Source organism: Propithecus coquereli, unplaced genomic scaffold (assembly GCF_000956105.1).
Source record: "Propithecus coquereli isolate 6110/MARCELLA unplaced genomic scaffold, Pcoq_1.0 Scaffold178, whole genome shotgun sequence".
Taxonomy (NCBI): Eukaryota; Metazoa; Chordata; class Mammalia; order Primates; family Indriidae; genus Propithecus; species Propithecus coquereli.
In genome coordinates this window covers 213,650-232,307 of record NW_012142523.1, presented here as the reverse complement: position 1 = coordinate 232,307, position 18,658 = coordinate 213,650, and the positions used below count along the sequence as shown (strand labels likewise).

At 58.5% G+C, this 18,658-nt stretch overlaps 1 protein-coding gene across 1 annotated transcript; it reads left to right on the top strand.

Moving 5' to 3' along the window:
• Nucleotides 1–11,869: 11,869 nt before the first annotated feature.
• On the top strand, nucleotides 11,870–18,109 carry SDC3 (syndecan 3). The gene is made up of 4 exons (XM_012642369.1): nucleotides 11,870–12,059; nucleotides 12,703–13,331; nucleotides 15,212–15,503; nucleotides 16,302–18,109. Exons 1-4 carry the CDS (start codon nucleotides 11,891–11,893, stop codon nucleotides 16,466–16,468), a joined length of 1,257 nt encoding a protein of 418 aa, XP_012497823.1. The 5' UTR covers nucleotides 11,870–11,890; the 3' UTR covers nucleotides 16,469–18,109.
• The last annotated feature ends 549 nt before the right edge of the window (nucleotides 18,110–18,658 follow it).

The window sequence follows — 18,658 nt, the reverse complement described above, 5'->3', positions numbered from 1 at the left end:
TTGTTATTATCTGCTGTCTCGATCACATTCATTCTCGCATCCATCCCTCAGCCGGATGTTTATAGAACATCTGCATTCAACGAGGCAGGGTGCTCCCTGCAAAACTGGGAAGAGAGTCTGCCCCTCGAAGAGGGGTTTTTGGAAGGTTCAATGGCACAATGTCTATGAAAATCCCCATTGGGCCTCCAACAGAAGAGGTGCTCGGTGGTGGGAGATGCAGATTATCAAGGACAGGAGCTGGGGTGGTCAGGAGCCACGGGGCCTGGGAATGGAGGAAGGGAGAGGACAGAGTCTGCATGTGCTGACCACCTACTGTGTGTGAGAGCTGGTGCTTCAGTCCTCATGACCCTCTGGGCCATATCTTTGTCCCACATGCAGGCGGGGGGGGGGGGGGGGGGGGGGGGGGGGCGAGGGCGGAGGCCCAGGCCAGGCAGCTTGCCCTGGGTCAGGCTCCGGGCCGAGAGCCTTGTTTGGATCATCTTATTTAATCCTCTCGGTGCTTTGTGGTCAGTGCTATTATTATGCCCACTTAGTAGGTGAAGAAACTGAGGCTCAGAGAGGTAGACTTACTTGCCCAGGCTTGCACAGCTGCTGAAGGCCGGTGCTGAGATTTGGAACCGAGTAGTCTAGATTCAGAGTTCCTGCTCATTGCAAGGCCCTGCCTATCTCCCAGGACTCAGGAGATGAGGGTGAGGGCTTGGATGTCCATCTGCCCCTTCCATTTCCCAGCCCCACCCGAGTCCCACACAGATCCTAGGGCATGGATCCCCTGGGCAGGACGCTGGGGGCTCTGCCAGCCCTTCCTCTGGTCTTTTTGTCTGACTTCTTGCTCCGTGCCTCAGTTTCCATCTGGGCGACAGTGGTGGTGACCCCTAAGACCACCACGGCTCAGACCTTCTGATTCTGACTTGTTCTGCCCCTTGAAGTGGAGCAGCCCAGGAACCAGTGGGACAGCTCCAGGCTGGGAGTGGGGAGTCACATCTCCACTGGGTGTGAGTTTGTGCCGGTTATAAATAACCCAGTACACGGGAGGGTGCGGGAAACCACAGCCCAAAGTCTTGGGAGGCTAGGCCTGGACACACACGTGCACGTACAGACAGGGACATTTCAGTTATGTGAGTGTGTGCTGTGTGTCCTCAGGGTGTATGCCGGGGTGGACTTTGGGGAGGGTGTCAGAGACTTGCGGTCTTTTGGGGGCAGCTGGAAGGGTGAGGCCTACCTCTAGCAGGGTCTTTTGAATTTCCTGCGGGAGGCTGGGTCAGCCCAGCAGGGCCCGAAGGCTGGTGAGGTCCCTGGAGCCCCCTCATCTGGCTCCAGGTGGCCCCAAGATCAGGCTGAGGATCCCTCTGCCCTTGGGGCCTCTCTCTGCTCTCCCAGCCCCTTCCCACCACCAGGCTCCTCTCCCTGGCCCAGTCCTGAGCTCCAGCCTGACTCTAGCTGAGCGCACTGACCTCTAGCAAGTCGCCTGGCCTTTCTGAGTCTGTGCAGTCAGGAGGCCCATTTCACCTGGCTCCTGAGATGAAATAATGCCAGCGGGGGCCTGGCGCTTAGTAGGTGCTCAGTGAGTGCTGCCTTTCTCCCAGCCCAGGTCTGGTGCAGAAACGGCCAGAATTGCAGGCTGCACTGGGATTCTGTTGCTCTGCATGTTTTTGCATATAATTTGCATAAACATTTTATGACAAAATATGCTAGGATCAGTCTCAGTTTCTCCTCCCTCCTCCCAGCTCACTTGGAATCCTGGCTGGATTTTGGAAGGGCCAGAGAGAACACTTGTCCACCCTCTTGGTTTTACGCACAGGGAAACTGAGGCCTGGAGAAGAGCAGGGTCTGGCCTAGGATCCCATAGTGATTGGGGCAAGAGGTAGGTGGTGTGGGTCTGCAGGGGGTGACCCAACCCACAGTATTCCCTGAACAAATATTGATGGGGGCTGACTGTGTGCAGAAATGTTCCTGGCTCTGGAGATAGAGAAGTGACCATACAGACACTGTCACTGACCCCAGGAGTGGTTGGAGGGGAACACAGACATCCCTGTTCAACCAGGAAACAAACAAACAAGCTAATTTCAGGCAGCGGTGAGCTATGAGGACCAGCCCGGTGTTGACAGACTGCAGGGTAGGTGGAGAGGTCATTGGGGGGATTAGGTGATCAGGGAGGTGAGCTTTGAGTAGGGACACAGTGTCTCGTCCCAGCACCTACTGCCTGCCTGTTCACTGCCAGGCACAGGGTGGCTGGTGTCTCCACTTGTGGGGGATCATTACTCTCATTTCTCAGGAGGGCAAAGTGAGGCCCAGTGAGGTGAAGAGATTTAACCAGGTACCCAGTTTGGAAGTCGGGAGCCAGGGCTGGAACATTTAACTCCACACTGAGTTGTTCCTTGGAGGCTTTTGGGCCCCAGGGATGGGTGGCCCTTGCTGCCTCTGTTGGCAGAGATAGTCGTGGAGCCTGGACTGGATCCCACAGGCACCTGCCGGTGAGCCACTGGGGTGGTGAGTGCAGCAGCTCACTTGAGCTGGGCCACCTGTCATGCGAGTGTGCCTTGTCTTCCATTTCTCCTCATTCTCATACATTCAGTCAATCTGTCTGTCTCTGTATGGGGCGCTGCATCAGGGTGGGGCCGGGGTGGTCTCTGACACCCTTGATGAGCCTTTTGTTGGGAGAGGCTGATAGGGGCTGGCAGTAGGTGTGCTCTACGGTACGAAGAGTATAGTCCTTGGGGTTCAGCTAATCCTGGTTCAAATCCTGGCCATGTTGCTGTGTGACTTCGGGCCAGTTGCTTCATCTCTCTGAACTTTGGTTTGCCCATGATAATTCCTTATGGTAAGATATTTGTGAAGAGAAACGAGGCAGTGAAGAGAACCCGGCACATAGCGGGTGCTCCCTCTGTGGGAGTCGTAACTGTCATTCGTGGTAAGGGGCAGAATGGCGCCGGCCTCCTCCAGAAAAACACCCCTTGGAACGAGTGTCATATTCAAACTGGGATTGCTGCGTGCATCCTCAGGGGTTCAGGGGTTCACTGAGCACGAGATTTAGAGTCAGGCCAGAGTTCAAATCCTGCGGGGCCCCGACTGAGGCCTCAGTCTCATCTGTAAATGGGGACAGTAATATCTGCTTCCCAGGTAGCCAAGGGGTTCAATGACATCTGGTGGAAGGGGCCCACTGGGGTGATGGGAGCATGGTTGGTGGGGCACCCCCTCGGTAAATGACAGCACAGTGGAGGTACAGAGTCCCCAAGAAAGGACTTCCTAATTTGGACCAGGGAAGTGGTTGGCGTGTGAATGTGACGTTCACGCAGGCTCACAAGGGAGGCATTGTGTGAGCCCATGGAGCTTCGTGGGGACGTAGCTCGTGCGTAGAATAGAGCTTGGCACACAGTAGGTGCTTAATAAGCGTTGGTTGTACTGATTAACCAGTCGAGTGGGTGCTGGCCAGGCAGAGAGGGCGGGGAAAGGTTTTCCAGCAACAGGAACAGGCCTGCGGAGCCCGTGTGCCCAGAGCCAGAAATGGTTTCGTGTGGGAGGAGCGTGGGGGGGTGGGCAGCTGGGAGCTGGGGGGCTGCTGGGTCTGGAACCTCCGTGGGTGGTCCCGCTCTCAGCCTGGGGACAGGAATCAATGAGCAGTGTGAGTCGGGGTGGCTGAGAGACTGACGGGACAGGGCAGGTGGCTGGGACTGATGGGGCGGTGACGGGGGCGTCCCAGCCCCGGGTCGAGGAGGGGGCCTGGCTTTCCCAGGGTCGGCCGTCTGCCTCCATCCAGGCGCAGGGGAGAGGGTGGCCAGCCGGCCGAGCCAGGAGCTGGGCTGGTGGGTGTCTGGGTGTTGTGGGTCCACGTGGCCGCCCAGCAGGCTGATGCCAGGGGAGGGAGCCAGGGCCTGCCCCACCAGCCCGTCTGCAGCGAGGCCCGCTGGGCCACTGGGCCCCGCTCGCTCCCTCAGAGGCTTTTGTGTTCATTTCCTTTCTGCCCCCCCTTCCTTGGAAGGTTCCTCAGGAACAGTCTCTGCAGAACCAAGGGGCCCTGGCCCAGGCGTTTCGCAGACTAGGGAATGCCACCGATGGGGCCTCAGAAGAAGGTGCTCTTTTTAATAACAAAAGTCCCATAAGTTTATTGCAGAAAATTTGGAAAATACAGAAATGCCCTGAGAAGAAATTAAGGCTGCCTGTGATCCCACCACCCAGAGAGCCTCTGGGAGCCTTTAGTATAATTCAGTGTTTAGAGATGCACTTTGGTGGCGAGTTCATTAAAACAGGATCAAATTCTACGTACTTCTTGTAACCTATTTTTTCAACTTAATGGTGATACTAGCATTAATAGCCAGAATTTACTGAGCAATTCATTAAGGGGCAGGCACGCCCAGCCCCCTCCAGCGAGCCTTGGGAGGTGGGTGTTCTTGACAGTTAAAGCGCGGGCGGAGAGGGCTAAGTCTGCCCAGTGTCACGTAAGTATTGAGACAGAACCTCGGCTCGTTCCTGTCGACAGCCCACACTGCGTTGCCTCCTAACAGTCAACATGTGCATTTTCCCATATCCTTAAATATGCTTTGAAACCAGTAAAAAGCCTTCTATGATGCATTTCCTCCTTTTAACAACCCAATTAGACAGTGCGGATTTGTGGAACCTCAGTTGCTGAGCGCTGCGTGATGTTCCATGTGGCGGTTGTGCACTAACTTATTTAACTAGTCCCCTGCTGTCGGGTACGTAGGTTATTTCCACTTTTTCGTTCTTATCAGTGACACTGCCCTGGCTCTCCTTGACCCGAGGGCTGAATTCTTGGAAGCCCAGAGTGTGAGAATCTGAAAGGGCCTTAGATCACCAAGCCTGGCTTCATTTTGCAAGTGCAGCTGAGGAAACGTACAAGAGGGAAGAGGATTTGCCCTTTGGCTTGGAGCTGTGGTCTCCTGAGCCAGGGATGCTTCCTGCTCTCCTGTCAGGCCTGGGGTGGGGCGTGGATGGGGAGGTGCCGCAGTGGGGTTGGGGGTGGTCTGGGAGGATGACGGGAGCACAGGGCTGGAGGTGGTGGGGGAAACAGAGGCCCGGGGTGGGGAGGCCTCTGCTGCCAGGATTCCCACTGCAGAGAAGTTGGCTGGGGTGGGATGTGCCTCAAGGGGTGTCTGCCGCCCTCTGAGCTGCCCTTGTGGATGAAGGAGGGGCGTAGGGATAGGGTGGCGCGAGGGCGTGAGTGTAGGAGTGTGGGCAAGTGGGAGGGTGTGTGTCCACACTTCGCTGATTTTTCGGGGGGGCCTGTTGAGTTCAGCTCGGGCCTTCTCTGCCCCTCCTCACTCTGCTCCTCCCCTGGGCCCTCTGCTCTCAGGACTGGGCTCTGCGGCCCCTTCCCCAGCAGGTGCAGTCTTCGCACCCCTCATCTCTAGCAGCAGGTGAATGTGGGGGTGCTGGGTCCCCAGCCAGGGCAGCTGTGGCTGGTGGGGGTGGGCACCACGGCATCCCCCTCCCGGTCCAGGCTCTCCATTGTGTAGCCCCCTGGCTGTCCTGCTGCCCAGAGCCTGGCCCCGGTGCACATTCCTGCGGTGACGCTCTGGGTCTCCGGGGTGGAGCTGGTGAGCGTGAGGGGCACTGCGTTCTCACAGGACTGAGGGCCTTTTGGGGACGGAGCCTGCAGGGATCCAGAGGGCTCTGCTGAGACCCCCTGCTTTACTAACCCTGCTTCCAGGGGCTCGTCGTTACCTCGCTGTGTGTCTTCAGGCACATTACTTGACCTCTCTGAGTGCTGCTTGGCAGGCTAATCACCCCCTACCCCTCCTCCCAGGGGTGGGATAATGCAAGGTTTCCCGTCTCTGGCCTCAGTGTCCACATCTATAGGAGGGGGGAGTTGGACTCAGTGATCTCTCAGGCCTAGTTTACCCTTGAAGTTGAAGCCTGAGGTGCGAAACATGCCACGGGAATACCAGCGAATGATTATTGAGCACCGACCGTGCGCCGGGCAGCACGAGCACTTTCGGTGCATTATTGCACTTGACTCCACAACTGCTCTATGAAGCGTGCATTACTATCGTCCTCATTTAACCAAACGGAGGTTAAGTAACTTGCCCAAAGTCACCCAGCAAGTAAGCAGATCTGGATTTGAACCCAAGACTGTCTGAACCCAGGGCTGGGCTCCCAGCCCTTGCTCACATTGCCTCTACTCACCAGGAGAGCAGAGCCAGAGCCTGGCTAATTAGGGGAAGGGAGCTCGGGCAGAACTAATTACACTTGATTTTATTCTTAGCTTTTGCAACATGATTAGCGCTGCACAGGGGTGCGGGGCTGCGGGCTGCTGGCCCCCAGCCAGCTGACCTAATTTGTGTGTCTGTCTGTTTCTGTAACTTGCCCTCTCTGCTCCTCACCCAGCCTCTTTCTTTTTTTCCTCTCTCTGCACCTTCCCCCGCTGTGTGGCCTTGGCAATGCCACTTAACCTCTCTGGGCATTAATAGTCTCATCTACAGCACGTGTGTAGTCACCCCAGCGCTGCTTCCCTCTGGCGGAGGTTAAGGCTTAAATGAGATACAGTCTTTGAAGTAATAATAGAAATATTAACAAAAGCAACAGTGATCATGGCCACATTTATTTATTTAGCCGTCGCTTGGTGTAGGGTCCTGTGCTCCGTCTGCTACCTGCACGAGCTACACAGTCTTGTTACCATCCCCATTTTGCAGATGAGAAAACTGAGAAAACTAAGTGGCTTGCCTGACAGCCTGCGGGTAGCGAAGGGAGATGCTGGTTCATTCTAGCTCCGTCTCTGTGTTATCCGGTTTCTCCGGGAAGGCTCATGGTTGGGGGCGGCCACGGGGGCTGGACAGGAGAGACCTGGGCCTTGAGTGGTGAGCGGGGTCAGGAGGAGGAGGGGACAGCAGGAGTGAGCTGGCTTTGCTGAGCACTTCCCTGCCCTCCAAGGGAGTGGTGACAGGGTGGGAGGGAGTGAGGAGACTTAGCTGACATCCATTTGGGTCCCTCACCACCCCCAGCCCTGGCAGGGCGCTCCGGGGCGGGAGCCAGGCGGCCTCCCCAGCTGCTCTGAAACCCTATGGGGAGGGTCTGTGGGGGGCGGGTGGCAAGTGAGGGGGCTCCGCGGGCTGCTGGGCCCGATCCCCTCTGGGCTGGGAGCCTGAGTTGCCTCTGCAGGACCAGGCTGGGGGGCAGCTCAAGACAGGGTGGTGACAAGGGGGCTTCCAGGAAAAATGGCAGGGGTGTCAGGCATTGGGAAGGGTGCCACGTCTCGCCCCAGTGTTGTGCGTGCACTTGTATGTGCCTGGGAGGGAAAGTGTGCGTGTGGGTGTGCGTGTGGGCAGGGGGAGCCTGATGGTGGGCGGGCACGTGAGGGTGCAGGTACGTGTGCCGGGGTGGGTGCCTATTCAGGGAGAGACACGCAGGCCGCACACGTGGGGAGCGGGAGTGGGTGTTTGGGAGCACACGTGTGTTTGCTGGTGCTGGGGCATGCATGCTGCAGCGTGTGTGCGTGTGTGCACTGGGGTGTGAGTACAGGGGTGTGTGCAGGCACTGGGTGGGTGTGGATGGCTTGGAGGCTGTGGCTCACAGGCGTACGAACTCTGGTGGGTCTGGGGGCAGCCTGGAGTTTCAGAGACCGAGGACCCGGCTCACATTTCAATTCTAAACCCCAGCCTCTGTGTCTGAGCCTGTGGGATGGGGATGATAAACCCCTGGGGGGTGGTGACGGTGAAAGGAGGCAGTGCAGGTAATGTGCTTCCTCCGCAGGGTGCGCAGAAGTCTCTGGAACCCCCTGGGGACCCTCAGCAACTCCCTGGGGTCCCAAGGCTCAGACTTTCACCAGTTGCTTGGAGGGGGGAGTGTCCCTGTTGGTTGCCTGTTCCCGGGATCGGCGGTGGCAGGTTCGGTGCTTCTGCAGTGGGTGTGCTCGCGGTGTGCGGGGCTGTGGGGGGTGTGAGCATGAGAAAAGGTTGTATCTGAGTTGTAAGGTTTATGGCGGAGTCGGGGTGCACCTGCCGGGGGCTACGTGTATGAGCGAGGTGTGGTTTAGAGGAACATACGTGTACATGGGGGTGGGTGGTGTGGGCCTCAGGTGAGGTGAGTGTGTGATGCGTGTGGTCATGAGACCCTGCTGAGTTTGTGTGCGGCATCCTGGGGTGTGTGAGGTGAGGAGAGGGGTGTGTGTATGTGTGTGTGTGTGTATGCTTGAGTGTGCAGTGTGTGCATGAGGATGTTGGGCTGTGCCGTGTGTCCATTGTACTGTGTGTGTGTGTTGGGGTGTGGATGTCAGGGACAGGAGGCTGTTTGCCTACCTGGAGGGGCCGCTGTACGGGTCAGGGAGAGGGCTGGCTGGTCCTGGGGCTTTTGGATTCAGTTTTCTTCTAAGGGAATGGCATGGATAATTATGCTCATTATGCATGGTTATGCAAATGCAGGGGTCATTTGGGGGTCAAAGGCTGTTTGTTATCCCCTCCTCAGGCACTTTGTGCCCCACCTCCTCCTGTGTCCTCTCTGTCCCCCTGGGAGCTGCAGCTATCAGCACCCCCATAGCATTCCTGTGAGGTCCTTGCTGAGCCCCTGCCCCCACCCCTGCAGGTCCCAGGTGTCCCCACACTAAGTTTCTGCTGAGCTTCCCTGGGTGAGCTCAGGGGGGCTGGGTTATTGGCACCCTCCCCCACTGGGCCACCCCATCTTGGGACTGCTTACTGCTTGGAAAGAATGTTCTCTTGAATGCGGGTTTGGAAAATCACTAAGGTGGCCCCTTCCCCAGCTTCGTCTGATCAGCATGAGGCTAAATTAAGATGTGAGAGAATCTCTCCCTCCGCCTCCCACTCTGCCCTCTCTCCCTCTCACACCCCCAGCCCACCCGCCTAGCCCAGACCCCTCTGCCCCCAGCCTCCCTCTGTCCTCTGCCTTTCCCTCCCTGTCATCCTCTCTGTTCCTCCATGATCTCCTCCTCTCCTGCACCCCCATCTCTGTGGGGAGCTGCAGTTCCTGGGCCTTAGCATGGGGAAGATGGTTGTCATGGTAACGGTTGTCATGTCGATGGCTAGTGAGCTAGGGATGAATAGTATCTAGGTGAGAGCTACCTGAATGGAGGCTGGTGGATTCACAGGAGGCTCGGTGCTTGTCTCTGAGCCTCCGAGCTGCACACAGCCCCCTTCCCTCCCATGCACACGCCTGTTTGTACCCAAAGGCACGCCAACACCCCGTGCCTCTCTGTGGCTGCCTTTAGGTGAGTGTGTGTCAGGGTGTGGCTGTGCACGATCTCTCTGCGTCTCTGGGTATGTCTTTCAAAGGTCTGTCTAGCTTTGGGAAGGGTCTTTGGATGTGTGCAGGCCTTTCGGGGAGCAGGGAGTCCGGGGCTGGTTTGTGGCACTGGTCACTGAAGGATCTTGAGGACTCTTTGTTTTGGCACCTGTGTTTACCCCAGTTTGGGGGTCCCAGGGCCTATAGACCTCTTAGAATCCCTCCCCCCAGCTGAAGGCCTGCCTGGAAGCAGGAGCCTGAGCCCTGGTCCTTCCCTGCTCAGTCCCCATTCTGCTGGGACTTCAGGCTGCTTGCCAAGGAACTGGAGGGGACAGAAGCAGAAAGTCCCCAAGGGACTCCAGCGTGGCTAGCTGAGGGTGTGGAGGGTAGAAAGCTCCCTATACTGCTAGCCCCTGCAACCTGTGTCCTGGGGATTTGTCCCTCGGGGCAGAGACGGGAGCTGTGAAGAGCTGGACCGTAGCTGCTCTGTGCTCTCGGAATGTCTAAAAAGGAGGAAGCCCCAGCGATTCGTCATGGGGGCAATTACACTAATTGTTCCACTCCATGACTCACTGGTAGAAAGTAAATACTGATTAATTCATTACTTTGAGACTGTGTGTGTGTTCGTTGAGGGGGGCATCTCCTGGCTCCCTGCCCTGGCTGGGCCTGGTAGGGCTTTGGAGCAGGTGGCTGAGGCTGGTGGTGGGAAGCCAGGATGGAGATCCTCTCTCTGGCTCTGTGTGACCACCAGAGGGGGGCCCGTCAGTGTCAGGGGTGTGAGAGGCTGCGCCCACAATGCAGTGCTGATCCAGCCCCTCTTGTGCTCACACACCTTCCAGGGCTCCCCGCTGCCACCCAGACGTGGCAGATGCTGAGACCTACTGAACCACTGAGTTCAGCTTTCGTGACATTCTCATGTGCAGTCAGGATGAAAAATGACCAATTTCCAAGAGGAAGTCATCCCCAGACACTGAAATTCTTCTGTGATGCGGCCCTAGCTGACCTCCCCACCCTCAACTCCAGCCTGCCCCTGCCTCACCCCTGCCTTGCGATTATTCGCGTCTTCCAACTCCAGCTCCATCCCGAACAGATATTTCCTGAATACCTACTATGTGCCAGGCACCTTGCTAGATGCCGGGCACTGTCCTGCCTTCACTGGGGGTGGTCACAGCCATTGAACAAATACACACCCAGGCAAACACAGTAGTGTTAGATGTTGTGAATTAGGAGCATGGGACGCTCTTAAAGTTCAAAGTGAGAGGGGTTTCTCAAAAGAAATGACGTGAGAATGGGAGTCAGCCAGCAAGTTGGAGGACAGGGGGCTGGAAGGAAAAGTGTTCTAGGCACAGGGGACAGCATGAGTGAAAGGGGCGTGTTCCAGGAACAGAAAGGGGCCGGGGTGCTGGGGTCCAGTGTCTGGGGGTGTGGAGGGAGGCTGGGTGAGGCTGGGGGTCAGGCAGGGCCAGTTCCAAGGGTACAGGCTGCACTTTCCCACCTTGGAGACTTTGCTTATTCTGTTCCCTCTGCCTGTGACGCGTTTCTCTCTTGATTTCAATTGTTTAAGCCCAAAGCCATGTCCTTTGTGTCCTAGTGCCAAGAGTGAATCTCACCTTCCTCCTGAAAGCTCTCAGGGGGCAAGGGACTGTGGCTGGGCTCAGTCTGGAGCCAGGGCTGAAGGTGTGGCTGGTGGAGGGCCAAGGAGCACACCTCTTTGGGGGTGTATACGCTTGCTTTTGAGGTCCTTAGTGATGGCCCCAACCCCAGGGTTGCAGGAATGGGGGGACAGTCAGATCCAGGGGCCCAGCTCCCAGCTTTCCCAGGTTTTGGCTCTGGGAGGAGTCTTGGGCCTAGTGAGCCAGACCCTTGGAAAAGCCCCTCTCACCCCTCCTAACCCCCCAGAGACCCTCCCAACAGCAGTGGAAGTAGCATGCAGGCTCTGAGCTGACTCTGGGCTTTGAGATGCTTTGGGGTAAGTAGGGCAGGGACTGACTTGTTTGGCTGGAGCCTACACTCCCTTCTCCCTCCCCCATGCAAGGCCCTTCCCCCCACCTCCCACCCCCAAGCCCCCCAGCACCATGTCTGTCTGATAGTACTATTAGTAATTGCCCTGCTTTGGGAATGCGAAGTGGGAGACTCGGGTCCCAAGCAGAGGTTGGATCTCATCACATCGCCTGCTCTCTGGTGACCTGGGGCAAGTGGGCCTCAGTTCTCTCATCCATGGAATGGGCCGTGACCTGCACATCCCCCTCCCATGACACCTGTCCTGAGGACTCAGTGGGATCTTGTCTGTGAAAGGCACTTGTGAGTGGGGCTGACGATGCTGGCCACGTGGAGAGTGACAGCGAGGGCTGAGCACCTTCTCCATGCTAGGGTGCCGTCAGTCCTGCATGCGAATTTGCACACTGCACACTCACAGCCCAAAAGGCAGGTGTTCTTCACTTGTTTTACAAATGAGCAAACTGAGGTATGAAGAGATTGAATAACTTGCCCCAGGTCCCACATTTAGTAAGCGACAGAGCCAGGACTCAAACCCAGCACTCTGGCCGGCTCTAAACCCAGTTCTGCTAAGCAGTGGTTTCGACGAGGGGCTGAGGGAGCAAGCAGAGGTCCCCAGTGGTAGCTGTCAGGTGGCCCCAGAGGGGGTGGGCAGTGGTCATCTGGTTGGTACCTGGCCGTCTGTGGCCCCCGATCACATCTGTTGTCCTGGATGGGTCCAGGCTGCTGGCCTGGGGCTGACCCCTGTGCCTCTACCTTCCAGGCTCAGCGCTGGCGCAGCGAGAACTTTGAGAGGCCCGTGGACCTTGAGGGCTCTGGAGACGATGACTCCTTTCCCGATGATGAGCTGGATGACCTCTACTCGGGGTCGGGCTCGGGCTGTAAGTACCCTCTGTCAGCAGCAACCACTCTGCACGCAGCCCCTACTCTGAGGATCCCCAGGCTTGCTCCAGTGAGGCAGGGGTACATTGGGTGGCAGTCAGGGGCATTTCGGGGACCCCAAGCGCAGGAAGGGTGGAACATCCTCCTGGGGATGGAACTAGGCCTGGGTGGCCAGAGCCTGGGGCCCCCGGCTCCCCAGGGTCCCTGTCTCTGTGTCTCTGCGGGCACTGCTTGGCTCTCTGCAGCCCCTTAGACTCTGCCCTCTGGCCTCTGTCAGGAAAGGCAGAGGCCCCTCAGTAACCCAGGACCTTAGCAGCCTCCTCTGGGAGGCAAAGGCACTCAGCAGACTGTTTGATTGGCCCAGCTTGGGTCAGCTGGTCCCCTCCAGTCCAATCAGCTGTGGCCAAGGGCGGGGCAACGTTCACCGACCCAAACCTGTGTCCCAGGACAGCCTGCAGGCAGCGCAGCCCCCCACACCAGCACATGCTCACCCAGCTGCATCACCCCTTCTGTTCCTGGGAAAGTCAGGCAAAGAGAGCGGGTTGGGAGGCCCCGTCTTGATGGCCGTTGCTTACCTGGGATCCTCCCACCCCTCACAACCACCCAGCTCCCTAGCTCTCTCCCTCTCCCCCACCCCCTCAGACTTCGAGCAGGAGTCGGGCATTGAGACAGCCATGCGGTTCAGCCCAGATGTGGCCCTGGCAGTGCCCACCACGCCCGCTGTGCTGCCCACCACGGACATCCAGCCTGTGGGCACTCCATTTGAAGAGCTCGCCTCTGAGCGCCCCACCCCGGAGCCAGCCACCAGCCCCCTGGTGGTGACAGACATCCCGGAAGAGCCCAGCCAGAGAGCCACCACCATCGCCACCACCACGGCCACCACTACTGCCATGACCACAGGGGCCACGACCACAGGCGCCCCAGCTGTGGCCACAGTGCCCGCCACAGTGGCCACTGCCACCCTCAGCACTGCCGCGGCAGCCCCTTCCACGGCCACCACTGCCGTCGTAAGGACCACCGGCACACAGAGGCTCCTGCCTCTTCCACCAACCACGGCAGCCACAGCCCCGGCCACCACCCCCGAGGCGCCCTCCCCTCCCACCACAGTGGCTGTCTTGGACACCGAGGCCCCCACGCCCAGGCTGGTCAGCACAGCTACCTCCTGGCCAAGAGCGCTTCCCAGGCCGGCTGTGACCCAGGAGCCTGACGCCCCTGAGCAGAGCACCCTGCCCTTGGGGACCACTGCCCCTGGACCCACGGAGGTGGCTCAGGTGAGGGTGTGGGGATGGGGCAGGGAGGAAGGGCAACAGAGGGAGGGTCAGGGGCTGGGGGGGATGGAGCTTGGCAGGGGTGAGGACTGGGAAGTTATAGAGACGAGCCAGACAGAGTTGGGGGTGAGAGGGGCTGTGGCCAGAGGACCAAGACTGGGTGTGAGTCACAGGATGGGGACAGATATGGAGATGGGTGGGGAGGAAAGAGGGGTAGAAAACCAGGGCTGGGGTGGTTGGGTCTTAATGTCCGGACAGGGCATCGTGGGGAAGGAATTGGGTGACTGTGGGTGCTGGTGATGGGGGCCTGGGCCTGCGGGTTCTTGTTAAGAGCGTGGATCAGAGCCCGGCTGCTGGATTCAAATCCTTCTGCCACCACTTCCTGTCATGCAACTTCAGGCTGGTCCCTGGTCCTTTCTCTGCCTCCGTTTCCTTACCTGTGAAAAGGAGAAAATAACAAGCTGTGAGAACTACATTTCCTGATGTATCCCAAGTGTTTAGGACAGTGCCTGCAACAGTGAGAATCCAAACGCTCAGCCATTGTCACTGTTGTCATTGTTGTCATCGTGGTTATTATGATTGGTCTGAGGGTGGTCCAGAGCGGGCTGTGTGAGAAGAAGACCTCGGCTCCCCCACGTCATGCCGCCTGGGTGCTGCTCCCGGCCAGCGCTTTGCCCGCGTCACCTCCGGCCCTCATGTGAGCCTCGGCACTGTGGTCGTCTCGCCTTCCAGACGAGGCGCCTGCACGCTGGGAGGGGCAGCCAGTTTCCAGGGCTTTGCAGCAGCGATGGCAGTCAGGATTTGAACCCGGGCAGTTGGTCCCAGAGGCCGGGCAGTCTTGTAGGGCCAGGGCGTGTGTGTGTTCGGGATATTGTGGGTGATGGGTCCAGCAACGGGAGCTGTAGCCTGGCCCCCGCTGGGCGCATCAGGCAAGAAGGGGAGGTGGTGAGGTTGACGGGGGTACTGGCGCCCTTGTGGCTGGCCCCGTCGGGGAGGCCCTCAGTCCACGGAGCTGCCTGTGGCGCAGTGTCAGTCCCTCTGACTCCCCAGCCAGCCCTGGCAGGACACGGGCCCTTCCCTCGGCTCCTCAAGCAGCTGGGGCAAGCTTGGTGTTGTCACAGAGACTTGGCCAAGCAGGAAGAGGAAACAATGACAGGGCAGGGAGCCCAGGTCGCCGGTGGCCTCTTCTCAGCCAGGACTCTAGGCCCACCCTGTCCACGCCCACCTGTGAAGTAGCCACACCCCTGCCCCGAGGGCTCCCCCAGTTCTGGTCCTGCCTCCACGTGGCACGAGTGCAGTTGGGATTCGATTTGCAGTCACTGCGCTGGTTCCAGGGACACCTGCCCCCATGGCGCAGAGTGGGCACATTGCACGCTGCCAGCTGTGCTCTTGGACAGGCCTCCAGGCTGCAGGACTCATCTCTGCCTCAGGCATGAGGGCCAGGCCAGCCCCAAGTCCATAACAGTCGCACCCAGTGTCTCTCTAATGGGGATCCCCCAGGATTGTCACTAAGGCAGCGGGAGGGGTGTGATGCGGACAGGATGTGGCTGGAGTGAGAACAGAAGTGCGGTAGCGAGGTAGAAACATAGACCCTTGAGTCAGGTAGATCTTGACTTTGGTTCTGCCTCTGCCCCTTTCTAGCTGTGCACCCTTGGACCAGTCGCCTAACTTCTGAGTCTCCCTCTGCCCAGAGGGGCGGGGGTGTTGCTACCGCCTCTGTGGGGGTGGTGTTTAGCACAGTGCCTGGTGCACAGTGAGTGCTTAGGAAGTGTTAGTGCCCCTGGGGTGGTGGGATGGTAGTAGTGGGCTTGTGTGTGTGTGCTGCTGCCCTGCGCCTGGGGTGCTGGGCCCTGACTCCTGGGCTCACGACACACTCTCTGCAGACCCCAACTCCGGAGTCCTTCCTGACCACCACCCGGGGTGAGCCAGAGGTGCCAGTGACTGGGGGGCCCAGTGGAGACTTTGAGCTGCCAGAAGAAGAGACCACACAGCCAGACACAGCCAATGAGGTGGTGGCCGTAGGAGGGGCTGCAGCCAAGCCGTCACCTCCACCCGGGACGCTGCCCAAGGGTGCCCGCCCAGGCCCTGGTCTCCTGGACAATGCCATCGACTCGGGCAGCTCAGCTGCTCAGCTGCCGCAGAAGAGTATCCTGGAGCGGAAGGAGGTGCTCGTAGGTGAGGCCTGGGTCTGGGCCACGTGGGGACGGGGGTGGGGTGGGGGAGCCCAGAGTGAGGCGTTTCCTCCTTTGCCCTTTCCCCTTCCCAGACTGTGACCCTGCTTCATCTTCATCTCTGGCACTTTCCTCTGTGCCCTCTGACCCCTCCTTGGGCTCTGACTTTGACCCCTGCTTTCCTGGGCCGTGCCAGCTGACCCCCTGGGACCGTACTTTCTGGATACTAATCTCTGGCCCATCCTTTAGCTTGACCTCCCCCACCCTTGACCCCAGTCCCTGTGGACCTGCCATGGCCACCTCTCCTAAAGAGGCTCTGGACTCTTGGTCCAAATCCTGTCTCCACTCTTAGGAACAGTGTGACCTCAGGCAAGGAACTTCACCTTTCCAGGCTTCCTCCTCTTCATCTGTAGAATGGGCACAGTCATTTTGGCGTTAGTCAGTTCTAAGTTGCACATCTGTTCATACGTTAACTCTTCTGTAATTGGGACATGTCATAGTTTAGTTGGTGGAATTTTTTCTTTCTTAGTGGTTATAAAATACTGGAGCATCTTACCACTGATGACATCTTAAATTTGATGAAGACCATAGCAGCTCCCTCACAGGGCTGGTGTGAGGAGTCAATGGGTTAGTGTGGTAGGTGATGAGAACAGAGCCAGGGAAGCCTGTTAACAGTAGCCAGTGCCGGGGGTAGTGCTGTTGACTCTAACTTAGATTCAGGACTCCCAGCCCAAGCCCGAGCGCCATCTGCCCTGGTTCTACCCTGCCTCTGGGCCCTGACCTCTACCCTCTTCCTCCACAGCTGTCATTGTGGGCGGGGTGGTGGGCGCCCTCTTTGCCGCCTTTTTGGTCACACTGCTCATCTACCGCATGAAGAAGAAGGATGAGGGCAGCTACACGCTGGAGGAGCCCAAGCAGGCGAGCGTCACATACCAGAAGCCTGACAAGCAGGAGGAGTTCTATGCCTAGCGGAGCCACAGTGCCTCCCTGCAGCCTCAACATTGCCCTCTGTCCAGTCCCCAGCCTGGCCCCACCAGCCTGGGCTGGGGACTGGGCCTGGGAGAGAGCCTGGCCCTAGTTCTTCTCTGCCCTCCCTCCCAGCGCCTGACCAGGCTGCCAGCCTCACACAGATCTTCCTTGAGGAACAAAGGGCACTGCCATCTGCCCCGGACTGTGCCCTTATGAGCTCATCTCTTGTCTCCTCCTCCATACTAGCCTGGAGCTTCGGGACCTCGTGTCAGACGGATAGGAGGAAGGAAGCTCCTAATCGTCTCGTGGAAGAAAGTACGGGGCTTGAGATGGGCCTGAGCCCCAACCTGGCTCCCACAGGGCTTTCTGAGGTCTCCTTTTTGGGACAGAGAGGCACTCAGGCTGGTTTCCAGGACAAACATTTGGCAAACTCAGCCCTTGAAACCATCTAGACACTGCACCCTCTCACTCCTGTGCCAGGGCCTCTCTGCCTGGGTGAGAGGGTGTCCCTTGTTGCCAGCCTGTTTTGTCCTGGCCTCTCTGGGGTTGTTGAATAATTCTGCCTCTCCCCCGCCAAGTGCACACACGCCCCAGGCTTCACCTCTTTCTGCGTCTTCCCCTGAGGAAACAGCTTCTTGAGAGTGCTAGGGTAGCCACTGTCGAGAAGGGGCTGCTCTGATGTTCCTCCTGTGAGGGGACTCTGCACAGACACCATCGCCCACACTGTCACACATATTGTCACGGTCATACACAAGACAAAAGCATGAAATGACAAAATCATACACAATCATGACCACTCAGCCAGTCAAGACATATCACAGAAACACATATTCTTCCAAAGATATTTATCCTCATGTGTTGCTTACGTCCCTGGACACTTACTACGATGCAAGTCAGTAGTCATGGTCACCTAACAGTGACAGTGTAGCCTCCCTCCACCCCCAGTACACACACACTCTGGTACCACACACGTTGTCTCCAGCTTTCAGGTTCATTGGGAGGGTGGAATCGAGCCGGAACAATCAGCCCATATTGGGTCACCTTGAGTTGCCCCGTCACACTTAGCCCCACACCATGGCACCCACAGCAACCACACAGCCACCAACCCTGCCCTGTGTCACACACAATCCCACGTGGATGCACCCCACAGGACCATATTCTCAACACCGGAGGGAGGCAGGTGGGCCCTTGCCTTTCCTGGAGTAAAATGTGGGGCCACAAGCCCTCTCAAGGCGGTGCACGCCGGGCGGGCCTGGCCTCACCCCTGCCTTCCCTCCCCTCTGTAGCTCACAAAAGGGGAGGCTCGGAGCCAGGCCCCCACCAGCTGGGAGCCTGGGGCCTCTCTGAGCCTGGGGAAAGAAGGGATTGGTTCCTGAAACTTGGCCCCAGGCTGTGGAGGGTGCTTGGGTCTCTCAGGACCAAAGGCCCTGAGTGGGGAGGGGCATGTGGTCAGCCTCCTAGTGTCCCTGTGTCCCCTTCCTGCTCTGAGCTAGGGGGCCGACTGCCTCCCGGGACACAAATCCCCAAAGTGCCTGTGAGGGCGGGCCCTCTGCCCATGCCCTCCGCACCCTCTGCCTGGCCAGGCCAACCTCAGCCCCCCACCCCCTGCCCTGAGGCCCTCCCCCTGGCAGCTACCCTCGGTTTGGCCAATCAACTTGGCAGTTGGCTGCAGCTGGAGGGGCCTGCAGCTGGAAGCAGCTGTGCAGGGTTTGAGGGATTAGGCCAGTTGACAGTGGGAGGTGTCACGGCCCAGCCTTCTCCTCCTTTGTTACCCTGGCAAGTGGGGCCATTTCCGTAGGTGTTTTAAATGTGGGGCCACAAATCTCCTTTTGGGGGGTGTGCTTGGCGGGGCTCATGGAGCAAAGGGACGTGGTGTGAGTTGTGATTGGCTGGTGCTCACACCGCCCCTCAGCTGCAGCCCAGATTCAAGTTGGGAAGGCAGGTTTTATTTCCATTCCCTTTTCGAGATTCCCTGGCAGCGGCTTCTGCAGGGTGAGAGTTGGGGCGCCGAGGCGGCCAGGGCCAGGTTCTGGGGGGTCTGTCCCACAAACCAGGGTCCTACTTCCTGGCCAGGCTCCAGCTTCCAGACCCAAAGCTCCCCTCGGCAGTGCCTGGAGACTTGTGAAGAAGCTAGCTGGTCCCCTGAGATGTGGGGGGGCGGGAGGCGGGGCTCGGCCTCAGTCATCCCTG